The sequence below is a fragment of the Haplochromis burtoni genome, unplaced genomic scaffold, assembly GCF_018398535.1.
Source record: "Haplochromis burtoni strain Fernald_Lab_line unplaced genomic scaffold, NCSU_Asbu1 Contig_197, whole genome shotgun sequence".
In the NCBI taxonomy this organism is placed as follows: Eukaryota; Metazoa; Chordata; class Actinopteri; order Cichliformes; family Cichlidae; genus Haplochromis; species Haplochromis burtoni.
The window spans coordinates 987733-1012097 of record NW_024582558.1 but is presented as its reverse complement, the minus strand read 5'-3'; the positions used below and the strand labels follow the sequence as shown (position 1 = coordinate 1012097).

The window sequence follows — 24365 nt, the reverse complement described above, 5'->3', positions numbered from 1 at the left end:
AAAGCGGTCTTTGGCTAATGCAATAAATGAAATAAACAAAATAGGAATCCAGAGTACAAACAAACTGGAAACAAGGACCGTACACAAACCACAAGCAGCATAACTACAAGCATCAACAAATGATTTAGCAGGGACAAAGAGGAAGATGGGACTCCATCTCTTTGACATCCTCTTCTGTCACACCAACTCTCATAACCTCCTTCATGAATTCATGAATCTTCTCTGTGGTCTTCCTCTTTCCTCCTGTATGACCGCTCCATATTCAACATCCTTTGTCCAGCACGATCCCTCGTCTACACATGTTGAAACAATCTCAGCCTTGCCTCTCTAACTTTCTTCCGACCTGAGTTGTCCCTCTGATTTACTAATTTCTAAATCCTTTCCATCCTGTTCAGTCCCAGTGAAAATCTTAGGATCTTAAGCCTCCTGCTCGGCCTCGTGGCTTTTTGTCAGTGCCACTGTCTCCAAATCGTACATCATAGCAGGCCTCACTACCATCTTTTAAATCTTACTTGTCACTCTTGCTGCTATCCTTCTTTCACAAATCACCCCTGACAGTCGTCTCCGCCCACTCCACCCTGCCTGGGTGGTTGACCTCAGGTATCAGGTATCTGCACTCCTTGCATAATCACCTTATCACTTTATGTTTCTCCATTTCATTCATTAATATATTCTGTTTCGCTTCGAATGACTTTCAGTCCTCTCCTCTTCTAAGGCTCTTCCACCTGCTCCCTATTCTCACTATCATCTGCAAACATCATATTCCACCCTTCCACCCCTTACATCATCTGTCAAGTACACTTCTTCTCTATTTCCAAGGCATCTTCTGACTCTTCAAGATTGTGTTAAGCTGGTTCCAAATAAGTATATTTAAAAGATTGTGTTGAGCAGTCTGGTTAAAAATTCCTTCCATTTCTTGATTTCCAAAGTAATCCTGCAAACTACCATCCAAATGTGTCTAGCTACATTCTACCCTGCCAACACATTGCATTCTGCTATCTCTTGCATCTCTTCTGCATAGCATGTTGTCCCACCTGTGTGCACATTCCTCCACTCTTGTAATGCTCTGCCCTCTTCTCGATATACATGTTCACCAGAGCCACTTCCATTCCATTGGTTAAATCCACTGCCAGCTATCCTTACACCTCCTGCTTTTCCTTGTCTCTCACTGCCTTCCCCCTTTCCTCTTTCTTTGTCTTGGGCCAGCAGTAGCAGTTTCCTCTGGCACCGTGTTGGCGACCAGCACTTCAGGCGCTTGTTGTTAACCAGGCCCTGACTGATCCAGTATGGAAATCTCATTCATAATCATCTGCATGTTTGATTTGGCAAAGATTTTACGCCGGATCTCCTGCCTGACACAACCCTCACCATGTATCCGGGCTTAGGACCAGCCCTAGGAATACATTGGCGTAGAATTAAAATAGGACTCAAAAACTCTACAACATCATAAACTAAAATTTAAAAATGATTAGAAAAAGGCAATTTGTCAGTTAATTTATGTTCAAATAGAATTAAAGCTTAGTAGTCTTGTTAAATCATATTGGAAGAATCTAGGAGTTATTTTCCTAGAACATTGACTCTGAGGTCAAATACTGTTTGCTAACTATGCAGAACACGTGAACAACATACTGATACCTTGCCGCCAATGGAGATTACTAACAATGCACATAACATCACTCATGGTGCAACACGAACAGACAAACTTTTAAATTTGTTGTATTTTTTCATTCACTAAAAGATGTGAACCTGTCTTCATAAACTGCCAGCAACAGCCTGAAGGACAAGGTGGTAAGGAGAGAGGGAACTGGACAATAATTTTTTTTTATTGCTTCCTACTAGCTATTAGGATCCATTAAGTATTCTCTTCTGCTCCTTAACACAAACTTGAAAACAGAGACTCACACCTCTGTGGGTCTACAAACTCTTTGCTCCTGTGTCACATTTTCTCTACTATTTCATTGGCTCAGAGTTCAAGGTTTCTTCTCAGCTCGTACATGAGTCTGAAGAATATTCATGGATGATATTTGGTGTCATTTGGCTCGGGCTGCAGCTCTTGAGAACTTCTTTTCTCTCCTCTCATCTCCACGGCCACCCAGAAGCCAACAGCTTTGAAGAGGGAGCAGCTGGGCCAATGACAAGTGATGGTTTTGGCGTGTTAGTGTGCCTGCCTTGACTGAGTGGGTGTTTTTTTTAAGAGAAGAGGTGATTAGTGTGTATGTGTAAGTGTGTGCGTTCATGCGTGCGTGTATATGTGTGTTTAATGGAGTTCAGCTCTCCACTTGCCCTGGAGGGGCGATCCCGGCCTCAGGGTTTTAGCCCAATTACAGGCCCTTTCTCAGGGAATTCCCCTGTCCACACTCACCTCTTGCCCAGCTCATCTCTTTCCCTTGGGCGAAAGGAGACAGGGCCTTTGTACCAAGATCCAGGGGGAAATTCATATTCCAAAACATCTTCAATCGGTCTGATCAACCAATCATAAATTCTGAGGATCAAACATTAAGTAAAATACGGAACATGATTAGACCAATTCTGCTGTGCAATTGATCCCATGTTGCTTACAAGGAGAACGAGGAGGAGCAGAACTCATTAATATTTTAGGGGGGGAGACTTTGAACCCACCAACCCCAAGTAGGTCATGATTGGTGCACTCCAAGGATAGGTTGTTTTGATTCTTTTTTTTCTTTTTGGACTTGTTTGCCTTGCATCTTCAGGAAGAAAACATTCAAAATCTGGCAAAATATATCTCTGCTTTACTTATCCTCAGTCCCAAGTTGTTTTTTTTTATAAGTCATTATACTAGTAAACACTGAGAAACTCATAAATATAAATTAGACAACAGCCTATACTGATAAATTGTTTATTAAGATTTAATATGAGTTGCCTGCTGCAGGTCCAGTGAAATAAACCACCAGTGTTCTGAAATAAGTTTATGCTTTTAACTTTTTTGTTTTTGCACAAATTTCACTTTGAAACGCTCAACAGATTGAGGTGAGTGCGCTGCAAGGAGAACCCTCCGTGTTTCTAAAGCTCTATATTTTCCAACTGTAGAAGAACAAAACCAAAGCAATGCAGTAATTTGGTTTATAGCTGCATGACTCCTAATAAAAAGCTCACTTGGAAACTCTCAAAGTAATTGTTTCCGGTTCGAGGACGACAGCAAGCCTCGCTGTTTGTTGTCAGTTTGTTATTCGTTACCTAACAACAGGAGCTCAAAGACTCTTTCTCTTTGCTTTGAATGCATCATTTTTTTCATTGGGACGTAACATTTTTTTCGTCTGTGTGTGTGCTTTTTTTTCTCCTGAAGTGCTCAAAAGCTTTGCTCTGTCTTAAACAATTCATGGATGGAACTTGCTGGATACTGAAAGTGTGACTCAACCGTTCCACCTCAGGAGGCAGCGAGACCAGCTCTTTTTCTTTACCTTGGATTTGTTGGTAGTTTTCAGTTCAATGGATAAATTTGTTACTCAAATCCTCCCCTTCGAAACTTTGAAGCGCTTCCCAAATCTTTTTTGTTTTATGACACTGTACTAACACAACATATTCAGCTTCCTTGGAGGGAATGAGGCATGTGCTGTGAATGGTATCTCAGTGTAATGTTGAATGTTGAGCTATTTATTGCCCGCACTGATTCCACTCAAAAGGGAGTCGTGGTGACGTCTAAGTGTGTGTGTTGTGTCTGTATTTCACTTTTTGTTTGTGTATTTTTGTCCCACAGTATTCGTTTCAAACATAAGCGACACAGACATTTCGCTATGAGCTGAAAGCGATCCTAGACTCCTTTTTGTGTGTGTGCGTGTGTGTGCGTGCGTGCATGCGTGTCCTGGCTCTGCACTGGCCTTGGCCATGTTAATGTCATTATAGCTGGTGTACAGACGAGAGGCCTGGCCAGTTAGTGGCATTGTTGAGTATCACCTTACGCTTACGTTGCTTCCAGCTGGCCTGCGGCTGCCAGAGCTCACTGAAATAGCCACTGTGTATAACCATGTGTGTGTGTGCGTGTGTTTGTGTGTGTGTGTGTGAGATATATATATATATATATGTGTGTGTGTGTATATATATCTTTTCTTTTCATCAGAGTAGGCACAAAACATGCCATTAAGAAAAACAGTAATTATTATTACTATAATTACTATACTATAATTATTTAGCCTACATATTACATGATGAACCCCCAAATCATGTATCTGTCTCTTTGCAATATGTAGGAAAACATGTATAAGCTCTACACAGTTACATTAGTTACAGTATTGCTCAGTTGGCTTAAAAAAACCCCAGAGTAACGTTCACAAGATACAAAGTACAAAAAACACACTGAATTCTGAGCAGATACTTTTCTAAGTTTCCAATGGAGGTGAAGGAAATGGTAAATGTACAGGTCACATTAGAAGAAGCACAAATAGCCTTTTTACTCTGTTTGGATGATGCTGTGGAGAGATAATGATGTAAATAATGTGGACACATGAACTCTTCTAGTGTCTCTGGTGCTAGTATAATTTAACTGCTACATTGGCTGATGGGCTAAGGGGCATCAGTCTGTGCTGTACTCCAACAGAGTCATATGCTGTAAGATGATCTTTGAGCAGTTATGCAAAGGTGGGCTTGGAGACTGGACAATCTAGAATATCCAGTACTCAAAAATAAATATACACACATTTCAGTGAACAAAAACAACATCAGTCAAACTGAGTTTCATTCATTTCTAGCATGCTAATTTGAAAATACTTTATATCAATCATACACTCTTTATGCATATTTTTCTACAAATGATTCAGAACCCTTTAACTTATTGCACACATTCCTCGTAGGTTTGGACACTTTCACATAGCATTTATACAGCTTTGAAATGGACCAGAAATCTAAATTTTGGAGACTATAATTTAACAGTATCCCATTATAGAAGAATACCCTTTGTCTACACAAAGTTAAAGTTGGTCAGCATGCTTTCTGTCATTGAATAAGTCTGGAAGAAAGAGAAAGAGAGGAGAGAAATGGTTGTATAGAAGTTTATATTGGCTCCACTGTTGGTTAGTTTGGTCTTTGAAGGAAGTGAGCCTGTGAAACCAGAAGCTTAGATGGTTCCAAGTTTTGATTAAACGTCGACATAATCTTGGTGCAATTATAGTCTGAGTGATATACATTATAATAAATACTATAAAGCTGAGTGTCTACTTCTTTTGGGGGTTGAAGGCTCAAGTTGTAGAGGTCTGGCGGAGGGGTGTTAAGGGCTATGAATAGGAGGCATGGTTGAAAAAAACAGAACAGGGGGCTGACTGACAGCTCTATCGGCATGGAGAAGGAAAGAGAGAAAGAAAGATGAAGAAAATTGGAGTAGAGAGGAAACCCCAGGAGGGGGGTTGGTGGGCGGTGGGGAGGGTTACTGAGGAGTTTGCCAAACTTGATTGGTCCGGGAGGAGACAGTAAACGGTTGCGGGTCAGCTGGAGGCAGGCCATCCTGGCAGCAGGCGAGTTGTAACTGTGGTAATGAGCTCAATACGGTATGGATTAAAAAATAAAATGTTTGGAGTGTTACCTTAGCAACAGTGAAGGGACGCGAGGAGTCGGATGCCAAGAAGAGAACAGACCAAGCAGAACAAAAAGAGTCGGGTGTCTCTTAAATTTAGAAGCATACATCCAGCAGCAACACTTTGAGAGACCAGCAAAAGCAAACGTGCGTTAAAAGTACTGTGGCAGCACTAATGTGATTTGTTTTTAAGGTAGTTGTTTGCACAGCTTTAATGTTTAAAAGTGATTGTTGCCTATTTTCTGCTATTTTTTTTCCAGTTTAATTCTACAAAGTACAAATGGAGTCCAATTAAAGAGAGGGGGAAAGAAAGTCTGTAATATTGCTCCAAAAGGCAGCAGTCCAGTTTGAAACCAGCAGGCACACAGGCCAAACCTATTTCAATCTTGACTAAACAAAGGAAAGACAGCTCCTTATTGCATTTGCCACAAGAACTTTTAAGAAGACCAAAAGTAGACCAACCACAGGGAATATTTGCAAATTGTGACCCAGATCTGCTGTTAATCTGTAGTTTGGATCATTCTGCCTCTATTGATGCTGTCCCACTCCATTTTCCAAATCCCCAACTCTATTCTCTATTACTTTTCCATTTGGTCTCATCTAATCACCGGGAACATTTCAAACATCTTCACTTCGATTGCAGAGGAATTATGTACTGTAGGACATTGGCCTTCAAATAACAGAAAGTCAAACTGTGACTCATTTTGACTTTTGGGCTCACAGGATGGCTCTCAGGGGACTTGAGATCTTATTCTTGTCTCTACACTCGTTTTCCATCTCCTCCTTTCTATTTTTCTCTGACTCTCTCTCTATCTCCGTCCTTCCCTCCTTCTTTCTTTTCTTTAGTCCTTTGTTAGGCGGTTGCTTCCTGCGGTGAGCATGGCACTGCCCAGGCACATGTTCTGTGGTAGGCCTGATTACAGCCCTGCTGTAGTGCTGACATTGGCCCGCACTGACTCTTGTCTATAAACACACACACACATGCACACGCACACATACACGCGGCCCCTAAGTTCCACCACTGCTGCCAGCGGCTACCGCGGCATGACTTCACCCAGCAACCATTCCTTGCGTCAAACAAAATGCCTCTGTCACCAGAAAAAGGAGGAGAACTGAGAGGGAGGAAGGGAGGGAGGGAAGGAGGAGAAGAGGAGGAGTTGTATGGTAGCTGTGCGGAGCGTACCATGTTTTCCACTGCAGTTTGAGAGCGTGGTGGGGTAATTTTAGCTGTAAGACTCCAAGGCAAGCTGCTAGTAGGAGTTTTTTGTCTTAGAGGTGGTGACAGATGAGGAGCGTATGATAACGGAAGGTGGGCAAGTCACTGAGGATAAGTGCAGCCTTCGAGGTGTTCTGAATTAAACCTCATCATCACTTATTTCGTTCAGGTTCCATTAAAAAAAGTAAAGCTAAAAGTGCTGGACGTTTCCTTTATGCTAGCTGAACCCAGCAATTAATTTTACTGTCATTACCATCAAAGCCATCGATGGCTGCCCAATTCAAAAGATGGCAGGAAACTTGATCTAGTGGTTAAATCAGGGGTCGGCAACCTTTCTGATGACGAGTGCCATCTAAAATTTCCTCAGAGGTCAGTGTGCCATATGGCTGCATTAGCAATAAATTTAATAACGCTCTATATTAACAGTTACACACTATATAGAACCACTTTATAGAATTATATTTGTTCACAGATGTTGGCAGCTATCAGCGAATAGTTATCAGCTGTTTTGAAACAAACAAAAAATAAGACACTTTTTATCCATAACAAGTACTCCATAACAGCAAATGAACTGTACAACAGAAAATGCAAATGCTATTTATGGTGTCCTCACAACAATGATAAGAAAAATAAACTGGGCCAATATGGCATGTTTGATAACACACATGTTAATCTGATCTCTGGTCTCCCACTCAGAGACACAGGTCTCCGAGTGTCCAGCATTCAGACGGCTACCTGAGGACACTCATGTGAGAGAAAATCTGCTCACACAGATTTGTAGAGCCAAATACTGTCAATAAGGACTCTGCAATGTTCTGAAGACAGTTAAACTTGTCAGGTAGTGATGTCCAGCAGGTGAAAATGCAAGCTCCATGAACACGCACAGCTGTGGATTCCAGCTGCTTCAATGTTGCATTAACTGGCATTAACACGGCCAGTTAATGCAAGACAAATCTAGCTGCTTATTAAAGCTTTCTGGTTTGATCAGAAAAGAAACATTGGTCCATACACCTGAAAGTCCTGAAAACGCATTGTGAATTCTGTCTCGAGTCTACAGATGTATCCGTGTATTTCTGTGGTGCTGATGCTGTGCTGAGCGGAAAGCTCCTGAAGCTTCTGAAGTGTCGGAATGTAGAAAGCTAACAACGTCCTTCTCACCGATAGGCGAAGTGATTTTTAGCCAATTACAAGTTGAATCTGGTAGTTGGGGTTGTTAGCTAAGATACCGTCATTAAGAAGAGGCACAACTAATGTGTCTATGTGAACTAATTTGCAATGTGTACTGCTGGCGCGGCCATGTATTTTTTAATGCACCTTCTCAGATTGTCGTGCCCAGGGCTGGACTGGGACAAAAAATCGGCCCAGGCATTTTGACTAGAGACCGGCCCACCAGGTATTAAAGCCATAAAGCCTTTGAATGAAAACAAATGCTGTTGTGACAGTGATGTACAGTCTTGTCGGTATATGTATGATTTTTATACATTGTACGTCAGATAAAAACTTTGGTTGTAAGCTTCAGATAATTATTTAATAAAAGCTAGACATTTTAAATGAAAATAAGAAAGTATTTCTTTGTGCCCCCCTTTCCCTGTTAATGCCCTACCTGGACCCCTGGCAAAACTTTGCTAGACCCGCCCCTGCACAGTTACCAGCTGTCAGCTACATAAAAAAGGATCCTGGTGTTATTTGTATCTCAGAAACAGTTCATAACTTCCCTTCAACTCATTCATGTCACCTAAAAGGTAAACCTGTTTCTCCATCACCTGTTCAGCTCTGATGAGCTTTGTGTCTCTTTCCATTCTAGCTGAAGTCCAGGACAAACTGTCCCTTTTCACCTCAACACGAAACGCGTAAAATTTTCTCTGAATACGAGACGATTCCTTCTTTTTAGGGGACGGTTGGCAACTCTACTAACTAACCTTATGAATAAAATAAAGTTCACTATCAATAACATCAAAGCACCCACCCAGCAGTATATAAACTCCGTCATGCTAGCTAGTATGAGTTATTGTAACTGAGGGTAAAAAGTCAGCACAACGAAAATAAACTCCACCTAAACTTGGTTTATATCTGACCCAGACAGACAGCAGGTCATAACTTCTTACCTGAAGTTCAGTTCACCTGACACTCGGCGGCTGCCTCGGGGCTCTCCTCCTGCCTCCCCTTTCTCTCATCCACCTGCTGGCCTCCACCACTTGCTAATGTTACTGAATCTGTGGAAGCTCCGCCACAGCCACCACCAAATAACTGAGTTATTTTTACACACCGACCAGCATTTGGCCAATTCACCACCTTTCATTGTTTATACCTTTACAAAAAAACAACAACAACAACAAAAAATCATCGGCCCATAAAAACGAAAAATCACCACCAGCCCACCGAGCAAATGCTCAGTATGCCCGATGGCCCGTCCAGCTATGGTCGTGCCATCAGTTAACCCTGGCATGCGTGCCTAGGGTTGCCGACCCCTGGGTTAAATAATAATAACTGAATGCAGAGTAAAGAATTGCAGCTTTTAAAGTATTCCTCAGACTTCAGCAGTTCTGCATTTTTTTTCTACTGTAGGAGCGGCTGCACTATGAGACACTGAGCCAACACCTGGGGAAGCTCGGAGAGGATGCTGGGAAGATGGTTCATCGAGTCATTGACCTGACAAGACCAGAAGATTTAGATGGTATGTTCCTCTGTCTCTTACCCCGTTGCTACTCTTTTACCTACATTTCTGACTACTGGCATGCAAAATGGCATGGTTTTTTTTGTTGTTTTTTTTTCAGAAATAGAGTGCGAGTCACATCCTGTTCAGATAAAACTGATACCAGTGACAGTAACTCACATGGTTAAATTTAGAAGAGGCCTCTGTGGGCCTTCCTACTAAGACTAATACTCAATAAGTCATCTACCAGAAAGCTCACAAATGCAGGTATTCAGAAAATACAAATATTTATCTTGGACGTCAGGACACTACGGTGAACATTCTGCTCACTTGAAAATGTCAAATGTCAATATTACTGCAAGTGTAGGAAAAGAGGATGAATTGTCTTCATGTTTTTCACTAGTTTTTGTGACCCGGTCCTAGTATGCAAACCAAAAATGGGCAGTAAGTTTTCTGTAGCGAATGGTCACAGAGATAATTATGAATCGGTCACAAGAGCTGATTTTTACGTACTATGAATTAAATGTAGTCATTAAACGCGCTCTTTTAAAGTACTTCCTTGTAATGTTGTCTTTCCGATTTTTTTCAAGCCCACCTGTTTCTCATAAAGCAATTCTGTTTACAGGCACCAAGGAGTGCTCATCGTGGTTTAGTTTAGAGTCAGAGGAGTAAACACAGGAGCTTAAGCACTGAGATAATATCACGTGGAAGCAAACTAAGCATAATGTGCAAAGTTCACGTGTGTTTGTGTGTAGGAATGATATGAAGGACATTATGCCCGCAATACTCCACCAAACCTTTGCTACGCTTAATGCTAACTCGTTAATGGTGAACATACAGCAAAAGTGATCTCTTTTTTTTTTTTAGGGAGTAACATCGCAGAGGCACGGGTGTTCAGAGAGGCACGAGGCAGGAACAACAGCGAGCCCCACATTAAGAGGCCCATGAACGCCTTCATGGTGTGGGCCAAAGATGAGAGGAGGAAGATCCTGCAGACCTTCCCCGACATGCACAACTCCAACATCAGCAAGATCCTTGGTGAGATTTTGCGGGTTTATGTTTGATGAGTGAGAAAGCTAAACCTCAATGTTGTGGCGATATGTTGTTCTGGTGTTGTAAGGGCGAAGTACTTTTGCTTTCCTTTAAATTTTGTACAAAAGAATACGCCAGTGTTTGCTTTAATTTTTTATTTTCTTTTTCTAAGTGACTGTAAAGTGACACGGCAGATTTGTTTAAGGTCAGCTTGTCTGCTCATTAGGTTACCCTACCGCTATATGCAGTTCACAGGGTTTCTTACCGTCAAGTGGGTACTGTAAGAATGACTAGTGTGTTTTTCAGCCTGGAACACTCCACACACAGAGCTCCACTGTGTCAGCCTGACTAGTGTGATGGATGCATTCAGTTAAAATACCTCCTCAACACAGATATCCATTCACATGATGCTGAGCATAACGGTTGTTCCTGAAATGTTCTTAAGACTTCTACCGTACAATGCAGAGTTCAAGTGAGCTTGAGGCTTGCTGAATGCCGTAAATGCTACTTCTGAGAATTGTGAATGAATTGCTTTTTCTAAGGTGGATCTGTGTTATTGACTCAGGTCTCTGAAAGGGGTCCTATAAATGGATGTTTTGTGCTCTTAACATGCATCCTGAATTTAGATGATTAATCTTTGTGCTTTCAAAAGTGCTTTTTTTTTCTTTGTTTTTGTTATTACAGTGGAAACATATTACAGGGGAAATCATTTGATTAAGTACATTGCCTAATCGCGCGCTCCTGCTGGATTTTTATTAGGGTTCAGTGACAAGACGAGAAGGAAAAGTGGAATTATGAGTGTGTATATGACAGTATGTATACAATGCATCCATCTCTAAAATAATAACACAGCTGGACTTAAGGGAGTAGGTGGGTGGCAAGTTTAAAAAAAAGAAAGAAAAACGTTTCTGTGTTTCCTGTGTCACAAAAGTACAAGAAGAGTTTGTGATAAACCTTGATAAACAGAAGAGCAAGGAAGAGTGTGTATAATCAGCTGTCAAAGTGCTTCACAGATGTGCTGCGTTCCCGCAGTAATGGCTCTGTTCACTTGCTCAGAAGGTCCTCTTACCGAGGAAAACAAGCCATACACAATGTATCATTCTTCCTGAGCGAAGCAGAGTGTAATCCACTCCTGGTTTTAAACAGCCTTCTAGGCTAAACACTCAATGGAGCCTGCTCACAGGAAGGCATCCAACCTCGGGAAGAAACCAGAATTGTCAAAGCGGTGCTTCTTTTGTGTGACTGAATAATGTAGCTGTGACAGTATGTTTGCTTTGCAGGAATTTTATGAAAAGCTTTGATTCACCACACACTGAAACTATTTTGAAAAAACTCACTGAAACCATGTTAGTCACTCACTAAAATTTGGTAATGTGCAGATATTTAAATTCAGTCACCCTCTTAACTAGTAACACTAAAATATTTAAATATAACCTAAGTTAAAGTGTCAATTGCTTTTTAAATTTTTTTTGCTCTAGGCTCTCGCTGGAAAGCCATGACAAACCAGGAAAAGCAGCCATATTACGAGGAGCAGGCCCGCTTAAGCAAGATCCACTTGGAGAAATATCCCAACTACAAGTACAAGCCACGGCCCAAGAGAACCTGCATCATTGATGGCAAGAAGCTACGCATCGGGGAGTACAAGCAGATGATGCGTTCACGACGTCAGGAAATGAGGCAGTTCTTTGTGGGGTGAGTACAAAGCTGAAAAAGTGAGTGATCGCACGAGTTTGAAGGAAAGCTGCAGCGTGTCGGCGAGTTACGTGGTTTTAGAACTGAATTTCAAATTCGTTTTTTTTTCATGGAAGGACCTTCAGATGGCAGTACTGTGTAATTGTGATTTAAATTCCAGAAATACTTAAACATGTCAAAAGTAAACCTTCTCTCACTGAAGAGATTTTCTTCTTTCTGAGTGACTGGTATGAATCGAGGTGGTGAAAAGGTTCTGGCATTGTTGGCACCCTCAGGGTCATGCAGCATTCAGTGCTGCTCAGAGGAGAGCTGTGTGGGTCACACTTTATTTTATGGAGCACTAGTAAGATGTAACAAACCATATTTTGAGAGACATTTAATAAAACAGCACACAAATGCACTCGTACTCTAATTAAACAATGTGTGAATTATGGCTTGACTAGGAAATGCAATTAGTGTCATTTGATCCAAAATATATTAGACAGCATTATACCAAATTATGTTGAACTTAGATTTTATAACAGTGATAGTATAATTTGACATAACTTTTCTTTATAACAGTGTGATTCGATGCTTATTTGAAGAAAATTGCCCTGTAAACTAAAGTTAAACCACATAATTTAACATGGTGGTGTTTCTCATAGACTGATCGTTGTTTGAAGCCCTGTGGACTTTGTCGGTGGTACTTCTTCAGTCCTATAATCCCAAATAGGTTAAGCCATGTCATGTCACTATTTAGCTTGACCTCGTGACCTAATACTGGGCCATTATTTGGACAGGAATGCTGGCATGGTTGCAGGGTTATTTCACACTGTTACATCTTCATTAGAGTGTATATTATGACTGATTAAAACTGAGAGATTAAAACTTTAAAGAGGTCCATTTGCATCAAGAACCACAAGCCATTGACGATATTAAGCCTTGGATAACAGACAGTCTTTGTGTCTAACTCTAGATGGATTTGAGTAATTTACAATGGACCTGTGGCCTTCGATAAAGTCGTCTCTCAATCCAGCAGACATCTCTCCCCAAATATGTCCAAGTAAAAAGGAAATTATTTTTTTTTATCATTTTGTAATTTTATCTATCTTCTTTGAGTTTATTTGATTGTATAGAAATATATTAAAACCAACTTTGCATTTCACGAGAGGTCTTTTTTCCCTCCTTAATATGTCTCAGTTTGAATAGAAAAGAATTCTTAGCCGCGTCCATTTGTTTAACGTTATTGGAGTGATCATCAAGGTTTATGGGCCCTTTATGAAAGGTTGGGAACCTCTTGTGGTTCTATCTGCTAAAGCTCTTAAACATTTGCTGAAGAGCTTGATATATTTTTTTTTCAACTGCAGTCGGTGCAGCAAGGGGAAAAACAGTGGCATTGTCTTAATGGGAACCAGTCATGGATGTGTTTAAAGCCATCACAGTGGCCTATGAGTGAGATGGATTTACCAGAGGCCACAGCTTTGAATAGGAGCGATTTTTAATAGCTTGTCATTTATTAAATTAGGACAATGCTGGGCGCTTGCGGGCAATGAAATTGGACACAGACAGACACAGTGGAATATGAAATGTAAGCACATGCTCGAGAGGGAATGAGCGCAAGGCACACGTCACAGGATGAATGCCACATTTACTGTGTGTGGTCAAGTACGCTAAGCAGGAAAGCTTAGATTCTCCAGGCCTGGGTTTTCAATTGTTGCTAAATCAAACATCTACAGGAGCCAGTACACAACTAGTTTCTGGCACATTCCAGATTGCTAAACCAGTGTTATTTTAAAATGCTTAATGTGAAAATGAGTCTGTCAGAGCACACGGCAGTAATTGTTTCAGGAGACAGAGGAGAGAAAACTGTTAGGTGAAAAAGGTGACAGTAATTTTCCCACTTTATGCGGTTCATTTGAGGAGCCTGAGGGGCCTGTTTGAATGATGTGCATTTACCCCCATTCCATCTACAATGCTAATGCTGCTGTGATATGGCAGGTAGAGCTCTATGTTAGGACATGCTCAGCCAGATGAAAAGCGTTGTGGTTGAACTTAAATGGATTAAGAATAAATGTTTTGTTCACAGATGTTGTTCAAAGGCTAACGAATCAGTGTCTGATCTGTCTAGCTTGTACCAAAACACAACTGTGCAAAGGTCTTGAGCCATTCCGTTTCTTTATACTTTGCAGGGAAAATGGAGAAATAGATTCAGAAATATATTCGTATGAGCAAACATGCATGCATACAGATGAGCCTTTGTCTAAAATGCTTAACAGATACATCTCCCAAGTTCTGTGTCAGGTCTTTGGCTGATTTTTTTCCCCATTTCTTAAATCTTTCAGACTTGCAGATACTGCCCATCTGCTGCCTGTTTTTGTTCTCCACTTGTCCATTTTATTTTTAAAGAGCACACAGCATACTGTGGAGTATATCGTTACTTTGGGAATCACCTTATTGGTACAAAAATACTATTTTATGCCATTCTAACAAATTGTGTGTTTTTTTAAAAGCTGGTTCTTTCCTAAGTTTTTGTTCTGAACACTGAGTTAGGTCAGTTTTTATTGGTTTAAGGATTCATTGCCATATTTGACCTCCCAGCAGAATACAAATGGATCTCTATCAGTCAGCTAGAAGTTTACAAGTAGTCCTTCTTGTGATGTTCAGCGGCTCGGGGACGTAGTGTCTTTTCTTTAACTTTAAAGGACCAATCATTCATTATGAAGTGACAATCATTTCTAACATTCTTCAACGTTGTAATTTTTGGATCATGCTTGCTGAGACTTAAATGAATAAATACATTTTTTTTAATTGAACTAATCTCCCCTTCAAGGTCATCTCCTTGTGCACCTTTCGACTGCTTCCAGCATTGCTGCTAGACTTAAATCACACTGTAAAAGTTGCAAAGCTTTTAAATAATATAATTCTTCCTTATCTTCTTTCCTTCATACTCAGGCCTCAGCCACCCATTTCTCTGGGCAACAGTCCTGGAAGTGTAGGAGTTTACCCGGGTGCCATAAGTATGGCAACAGCAGCTACACCATCCCCACATCTGACCTCAGACTGCTCCAGCAACTCGGCCAGTCCTGATCCTGCCATCCCCGTCATTCAGAGCACGTACGGTGTAAAGTCTGAGCCTGGCAGTGGAGGAGGCAGCAATGGCAGTGTGATCGGAGCCTTGGATCTGCCCAGCGACCCCAATAATGGAGACAATGACATGGACATGTATGAGGACTTTGAGGATGAGCCCAAGTCAGACTATAGCAGCGACCACGAGACACATGAGGCTGTCAGTGCCAACTGAGTAAGCTCAGGGTGTCAGATGTAAAAAAAAGAGAACAACTCCCATTATAGTCAGAGACATTTCTTAAAAAGACATTTTATTACTGAGACCTTCAGTTTAACTTTTCAGGACATGTTGCGTCATGCACCGAGCATGCCCCAACAGGATTTCAAATCAGCTCAGACATGCTCAGAAAGTTCTGGGATAGTATCTTTGATGGACGCCCATTTGAAGAAATGGAAAAACGAAGGAATAGGAAAAACGTGACCCAAGAACACAGTCTGATCAATCTTCAGATGTCCAGCTGACAGTGAACTTCACTTTCCTCTACTTTGACAATCTTAACAGGAGCGAGAGAAAAAAAAGAGTTAGACAACAGAGGATGAGAGAAAATGGGACAAAGAACAAACGAGCGACGAACACATTGCTGTGTAGTTTGTGAAAGGGCATGCATGGATTTCGAAGAATTAGGAATCGGTCCTCAACAGCTATTTGGTCTTAAATGTTTAAGGAGTGATTTAGTTTTCATTGTTATGTATTTACTTTTTGTCTTTTTTTTCCTTTTTGCTTTTTTGTTCTATAGACTTTTTTTCTGACAGGTCACTGCCTGTACAAACTCTAGACTGTCGGAACTTGAAATTTGGAAAGTTTTTAATATAAATCCTAGCTCTTGTAACCTTATAGTCTTACTTTTGTTTCTTACGATTTATTTGCTACACACTTTTTTTTCTGACAAACTGCTTACCTTACATTACTGTTTCTTTTTTTTAAATATCCCAGCTCAGGTATGATGTGCCAGCTTGTGAATGTGTTATTTGTTTTGTTTGTTTTCATACAAAAAGAGTGGTAGGACTGTCAATGAAATAAAGGGAGCAAATTCCCTTACATTATTATTATTATTATTATTATTATTATTATTATTATTATTATTATTATTATTATTATTATTATTATTATTAAATAAGTAAGTAAGTACCCATAAATTGTACAGATTTTCTTCAAATGTGCCAAACATTCACATTCACTCGGGATGTTGTAGTCTTAATTTCCAATGCTGCAAAAGTCTTATACAATCAATTTTTTCTATTTGATGAAGTGGGTTCCTACTCATCAACTGCTGGCTCCCCTCCTGGCCCAAACACAAACAGTGCTCAGGGAGGTTATTTTTTCATCACACTTGCTTAGTCACACACACACACACACACACACACACACAGAATGTCGTTCTCTGGCAGACCCTATGGCTCTGAGACGTAGTTAGAAGAGCAGCATCGAAGGCGCCTATTCCTTTATTCCACTGCACTAGTGCTTCCATAAACCACACTGCCCAATGTTCTTTGAGGCCAAATGCATTAAGTGCAGTGCAGTATTAGAAATGTTTCTGTCCCTTTAAATCAGGCTAAAGGTAAAGGTACCTTTGAATCTGTTCATTCAGTTGGAATAGGAAGATGAAGGTGCACCCCTGGATGACCCTACTGTAGGATAAGAAATTGTAATATCATAAATCCCTTCACTTTATTGTGTTTAGCATTGGTACAAAAATGTAACAAATATTACTTCTTTTATTAGCTTGTTAATTTTTAAATGTCTTCTTAGCATTATGTTGGAAATATATGCCAAACTTGTGTTTTAAAAAATTATTTATATAGAAAATGGGTTTAATAGGTCCGCTGTTTCAAAAGGGTACCTTTTTTTCTACACTGCATTTGTATTTTGAACATGAGCAAATTATTAAGAGAACATTAGCGAAGGGGAAAGGTGCTTAACCAGTCTGCCTCTCAGTAACCACCGCCCCAGTCAGAGCACACAAGTTTTTCCACTCATCTGAAGATGTTTCTCTATTGTCTCGACGCAGCACAGCAGTCAGCAGTCCCTGTTTTACTCAAATGTCTCTGCAGACGAATCTTAGTTTTACTCTTTTCAAAGCATTCTCTGAAATTTTTAATGTTTCCATTCTTAAAACGTGTGACCTCGGGTGGTTTCTGGGTGCTCTGTTCAGCTGCTTCGGTCATCTTGATCCCAAATTTCTCTTCACGACCATATCTGGCGGTTTTTACTTGGAAAATGCTTCACAAGCTGGGACTGAACACTGATTTTGCTTGTGTTACATAAAAAAAAGCCTCGTGCATAGACATTTCTGTTAGTCTCATACACATCCTAAGCACTGGATATGAATCTGTTTTTTTGTTTGTTTTTGTTTTTTAGTATTGACTAATGTGAAGTTGTTGTTTGATTTTTAAACATGATATATTAGTCAGTTAAAAGTCACATTTTTGAAGCCTGGTACATGCGAGGCACCAGTAAATTGCCATTTCTTTGGAAGCATTTCATTTATTTAAGCAGATCTTGTTGCCGCAGCTCTAGTATCACCTGAAGGGGTCTCATCGCCTCTGATCTCTTTGGAAAGGTAACCTCATGCTCTCGTCAGTTGTGACCCGCAGAGGAAGAACATAGCATTTCCTGGTCACACACATTTTTTTTTTTGTGATGAGTATTGTATTTGAAATCCAATTGTGCATTTTAACATTTCATTGTATTTATTAGCCAGCTTTGGCTCTAAAAAGTGTCAGTACAACTTGGTGAGAAAGACAATCAAAAAATATATATAAATAAAAAAAAGTAAAGACTTGAGATTTTTGCTTTTATTTTTTTCATGTATTTAATTTTGGGTGGGAAAAATATTTTGAATGCTTTGTAAAATTTGCAGAAAACCCCCCACCAACATATTGTGTTCTGTGTATGAAAGCGATGCGCGCAACTTTACAGGTAGTGGTGCATGAATTTTTATTTCCATTGCTCTAAATAGTACCCTTACTTTCCAGGGATCTAATAATTTCCAACACAAGGCTGTCTGTTTCCAAAGTTGAGCTATTCCACTCGCTCTTTATATTTTGGTGGCCCATTACGGTAAATGTGGCCTATTGTTCCATTGTGCGTGCGTGCGTGTGTGAGGTAACGCCACACATTCTGACTGTGCTGTGGTGTATACGGCACGGCGCCGGTGCTCGCTGCAGCCAATCCCAGCATTTCAGAGAGAGAAACAGAGAGCTTAGCCATATGCAGCCACATCATAAATCTAATTGTAATTCCCAAATCAACTGTAGCGTCACCCAGCGAGGGGCGCCGGCAAGTTTGTCACACACTCCTTTGTGAGCATGTGTGTGTGTGCTATTCTATAGCGTTTAGTTGGGAGGGGTGTTTGAAATCATACTTGCACTGTTGCCATGCTAAGCTTTTTAAACGGGTCATCATAACTTACATTTCCTTTTTCCTTTCTTCAAGATGAACATTTAGTTGTTTTCAAGTTGACAGGGTTTTTTTTTGGGCGTATGTGCACAGTTGGTGTGAGCATAAGCGAAGCTTTCAGCACCTCAACAAAGGTTAGTGTAGCTTGTTACAGCACAGTTATAATTTCAAGTACATTCCTGCAGTAATGTATACAAACTTATTTATCCCTTAACATTTCATCCCTGAAGGAAAATGATGTAATCCTCTGTTTCCATTAACTTTTCCCAGTTGTTGTAGCTACTGGTAGCTAAATGCACAACTAGCAACAGTGGGTTGCAGTGATATATTTTATGGTCATTTGCACAAACTGTGTCCTCCATAACAGGATCAGTTGTACTATATCAATCAAAGAACTTCATGGACATAACTAAAATGACTTGACAGCCACACACCAAAAGAAAACTAAATGTTTTGCAGTAAAGCTCTACACCTTGGCTAATAACGTTGGCAACCGTTTCTTTCATATAAGGCAGAAATGTACTTATTAGTAAACTTAAAGTGTGTGATTATAGACTTTGAATTTACCTTTCTTTTCTCATAGGTTTCGTGTGTGGGGGATGATGAGACATATTGAGATGCTTTCTTCATGGAAACCTGGTCTTGGTTGGGCCCTCTAGGCAAATTCACTTTTTGATTTTTAAAAACCGTCTTGAAGACTAGAAAGAACCACATCCTTTCTTTTTCCTCTCTCCCCACCAATTGGGCATTTAGATCAAGAGAATTATAAATTGTTATTACAAAGGAGGAGCCCCCTTCAGACGTGTTGGAGAGGCTCTTTCAATGAGGCATCAAAGCCAGCCCGTTTATGATCATTGAGGCTCCACTACTCATTAAAGCACACAGAATGGTCACGGTGCTGCAGCACACTACATCCTCTTTGAGCTCATGATGCTTAATCATTAAAATGCTTTTGATTTAAAGGAGACTAATTGACCCTTTCACTCCTGTCGAGTTGATCATGTTTCACAATGGGTGCCACTTGTGTGATGTATCAGGTAAAAAGTCGTCTAGAAGTCTACGTATGATTTAGAGGTTGTTTTTTCCTAACTGTTCTTTTAACTACATTGTGAAATTAGGCAGCAGCGTTTTCCCTGCAAAAACTTTCCTCATGGACTACAAGTATTTGTAGCAACTCGGTATATTTCCACTGCACTTTTTGGCAAAAAGAGGACGCCCCCCAAGAAAAATTCCTTGTCAGGGGGAAAGTTGTTTTCTCTGAAAGTTCAGGTGCACTTGGGTTTGGTTTGCAGCCATGAACATTTCCGAGTCGAGTATTTTATCTCTCTCATGTTATTTCTCTGCTGTAGCTTGTAAAATGCTGTTGAAGTGTTTAGATTTAAGAAGCTTTAAATAACTCAAGAATAGCATAAAAAAAAAATTACAATCAACAAGAGCACAGCTTGAATCTTCTCCATGCTCACTGTTTTTGTGATATTGCCTGGCTTTTGATCTCTTGCATTTCCGCCACCTAATGCAGCGCAGTGGTGCAGTTAGTTGTATGGTCACGTGAATATGATATCTAAAACAAGCCTTTGCTTTTACATACACCAGAGGTTTTATTTTCCCAACTGAAAAGCAATACGAAACAAAAACAGTTTAAAATATTTTTTTTTTAAATCTCTTAATAAAGTTAAATATTTCTGGGTATTTGGGGCAGAAACACGGCTTCCTCCCCTAAATTTGACACAAATGAAAGTTTATAGTCTATATATGCTTGCACTTTACCGTTACATTTAAATTATTTTCACATGCACAAAACACACAAATTCCACATTTTTTCAGACGTCTGCTGTCTTGTAGGTCTTGATGGAAAATCACAGACTGTATAAAGAAGATGGTCATACCCTTCGTGAGATTATCTCTTTTTGAAGCTTATCATGGTCAGCTATGGTTCTTCACTGAGAAACTGAGGTAGTTACTCATCAAACCCAATGCCCTGTGTTATACTTCTTTTGGATCCTAATTGGGGCCCTAATATACAAATGGACATAAGGCGGTATTTAACAACACTTCAAATGAGCAACTGAGCTGATAAACTAACTGGGAAAGTGGAAGTCATAGATGAAGGAGCAATAAGATTTTTATACTTTTCTCACATTACTCTTTAAAATATAACTTTTTGTGAACAAGGGAGCTGCAACCTAATTGATTAAATAATGAGGGTTTCTAAACGCTAAGAGACAGCTTTTCGAGTTAGCCTGTTAGCACACAGTTTGCAAACTGGTAGAAAAAATGAACAGCTGGGGTTGATGGAAATGCCTTTAGTTTTGAACTTGCTATACTGAATAGTTGGTGACGTGGCTCATGTGTTTTGAAAAAAAAACAGGAGAAGGTTTGACTTTGTGAATTTAGAAATGGAACTGAGAAAGTGACAGCACTCTATATAATATAGGAACAAAAAGCATGCGTTGTGCATTGTATGTAACATGTATAACAAATGAATTTATAGTAAAACCTTCCCTTGAGTATATTGTTGCTAATGTAAGTTGATTACAATTGCAAACTGGGTACTTATTAGAATTCCAAGGGTCAACAGCCTTGTCAGTCATTTAACAATAACCAAAAAGCTAAATGCAATGTCTGAATAAAAGAGAATCATACAAAAAAGCCCTTTGAAAGGAATTGCTTTCACAGGTTTTTTTTCCCTGGTTTCTATGTCTTTGAAACATTGCATAAAGGCATATACTTCTTTTTTTAATGCAATTAAAAGTGAAAGAAAAAAATCTACAGCACTTTTTCAGGAAAATAGGCAATGGACAAAAGGCCAATTTTTTTCTTTTTGATCCAAAGTCCTTGGGTCTTTTTAAGTGCATTAGTCCGCTAATTAAATATTATATGTTTAACGAAAAATGCCAGCATGAAAGCAGCTGGATTGTTTGACTCAAAGACACGGCTGCAGCCTTGATGAGTGGAACTGTGCGCGACCATGAGGAGGTAAAGAACGCCATTGTAGCTAGTCCTCCCCTCATTTGACCCGCCATAATCCTTTCTACTGATTTTACAATCACATTCCCTTTTGTGCTCCCTTCACAGATAAAGACAGTAGAAGCAGTTATAGAGTGGAAGGACTCATTGACATTTGTGAGCATGTCACATGTACTTTGTAAAGACCGATGTGTTTGATTGTGAGTACACACAAACATATCATTTACCAATCAAAACTGTTTGAAGGACAAGTTACCAACCATTTATCCTACAAGGAACCAACATTGGAAAAGAAAAGTCTTATGGATAAAATCTCTCACTTAACATAACATTTCCAGTTATCATAGTCATATTTTAATCTCTTCCATTGTAAATTCCATATTTGCCTCCTGCTTTTGATTTTCTCACTCAGTCTCAAGAGTTTTGACCCCTCAACCTTTTTTTGTTCTCTGCCGCAAAGCTTTTCATCTCAAGCGTTTATATGCGTATACTGGCCAATGCCTGTTGCGTTATAACATTTAGGCCCAATGCCGTCATTCAATACTGCAGGATGTACTCTTCTTTTTATGTAATAATGCACTTACAAGGGTGTGGAAGCTGGGGTGGTGTACAGACCAACTTTAATACAGGAGTTTGGTATCACTTAGCTTCATGATTTTATCAATCATATTGTGATGTCTTTCTCAAACCTTCTGTGTCTGGAGAGAATACATACAGCAGGTATCACAGTAGCTTCATCTGTTTCTACACTGCTTACAGGTCACTCACTTTTTGGGTACCTTGAAACTAAATAATACGTAAGACCACAGAGCCAAAGCATAAAAACCAGCCTTGACTTACCCAAGCCTAACTATTCCCTAATGATATTTTATGTGCCATAACTTCAAGCTATCTCTACCCTCAAGTTATTCCGCAGATGCTGTTACAGAATCCGAGCAATGACATTACAAATGTTAGAAAACAAAATAGTCTGAGGTTCTAGTGAATCATCCAAATGCAGACATTCTTCTCTAGAGTTGCCTTTAAGTGCTTAGAAAAATCGATAATTCCATGACATCTAAGCTGCTCCATCCACTGAAGATACAGTGATAGGATCAAAAACTTCAGAACAGCCATTAAATGGAGTTTGTGGTGAAACTGTTTTGACAATTCTGGAAATACTGTTTTGACAATTGTGAAAATACTGTGGCAGTGGGAGATATATCACAAGGCCATAAGCACTTGGTGAACATTTGAGAAAAATAAACTGTGGTTTTGGTCAAATACTGAAAAAGTATTTGCTGATTTTAAGAATCAGACAGTTGTGCTAATGAGCTATGGAGCCTCTGCCATCCACCCTGCCTTAGCCTAAACAAGTATTCACAACAGAATTACATCACTCTACTCAGTTTTGCTGTTATTACTCAACAAAGGTAATGTGTTACACATAACCAATTACTTTTCTTAAAAGTAATCAGTATGTTATTTCATTTCACAGAATGACTTTAACATCCTAGGGGTTTTTTTTGTTGCTACTTTTGCATTAGCGTGCTGTCTGTGCAGAAGGCTACAAAGAGCTGAAGTTGTCTTATTAGCATGTAACTATTTCTGTTCTTGCGAGTTCTTGCACGCTCTACTTAGGCTGTATTCTCACTAAACCAATATTTTTAGGAGTGAGGACAAATCCGCTGCTTTATGCTGCACATAAGAAAGGGTAGCATCTTCCTGATATTGGCCAGAGTTATTGTTTTAATGGCCTTTACTCAGTTTTCTACTACAATTGAAGTTCTATTTCATGTGATCATATACATGTGGTACAACACTGAATTACATTACCTATATGAACTATCAGTGTAGCACTTTTGATCAATACCAGATTCTTTTAAACAGTGAAATAAAGAAAGCTTTCATTTGAAAAGCTCTTACAGTTACAAAGTTGAATCTGGATCACACTGCTCATTTCTGTCTCTTTATATCATTATGTTCTGTTATTTATATACTTTGGAAGCATAAAAATGTGAGCGATCTGCCTCATAATTACAGTTTAAGTGCACTTAAATGCATGACAGAAGGTATTTTTACAATAATATGTCCTCAGCTAGTAGCTTTAGTGTACCTGTTAACACCTCTTATTTATTTTCAAATATATTGTTGTAGGGTCTATACTTTACAACATAAAGCACCTTGAGGCGAGTGTTGTTCTGATTTGGAGCTATATAAGTGCATTTGAATTGAGCCGAAAAGCAAACAGCAAAGTATTTCAATCAAATTCCCTGATGTTGGTCAATTATAACCATTTCATTGTTTATGTATATGCATGGCACATGACAATTAAATCTAAGTAAAAGGGTGAATGGTTAGTTATTCCTACAAGTCTCTATGACAAAAAAAGCAATAATTACAGCTGTGCCTGTTATGCTATGACAATTTTAAATTGCTTATTTACAGATTTGCCCTAGTGTGCGCACCCTTAATCTGCTTTTTGTTTAGTAAACCATTATACATTACATTGTTTTTTAACATCCTGTGAGACATATTCAAGGAGATCACACCAAGATCATACAATGTTTGTGGGCCTAAATTTTGATGAATATTTTTAAAAAACAGATCACTACTAGGAGTTAAAGTACATTTTTACCTTATTAAATGAACAGAGTAAGTAAAATCCACTTGTTAAAGCACTGATATCAGTCAGCATTGCATTTTGGTTCATGTACATACCATGTAACTCCTGATTCAGTTTCGCCTGTCTTCACACAGTGACAGCTTCAATAAGATTTTCTCTTAAATTTTCCTTTTA

General features: G+C 39.5%; 1 protein-coding gene across 7 annotated transcripts in view; it reads left to right on the top strand.

The window, feature by feature from the left end:
• Positions 1–22143, top strand: part of LOC102294786 (SRY-box transcription factor 6) — a 105655-nt gene extending 83512 nt beyond the window's left edge. For all 7 annotated transcript variants that reach the window (XM_042226110.1, XM_042226108.1, XM_042226113.1 and 4 more), the window contains 4 exons: positions 9303–9411; positions 10258–10428; positions 11901–12114; positions 15046–22143. In XM_042226110.1, coding sequence (XP_042082044.1) covers positions 9303–9411; positions 10258–10428; positions 11901–12114; positions 15046–15394 — 843 coding nt within the window. In that variant the 3' untranslated portion in view covers positions 15395–22143. The remainder of the gene's footprint in view (positions 1–9302; positions 9412–10257; positions 10429–11900; positions 12115–15045) is intronic.
• Positions 22144–24365: the final 2222 nt, after the last annotated feature.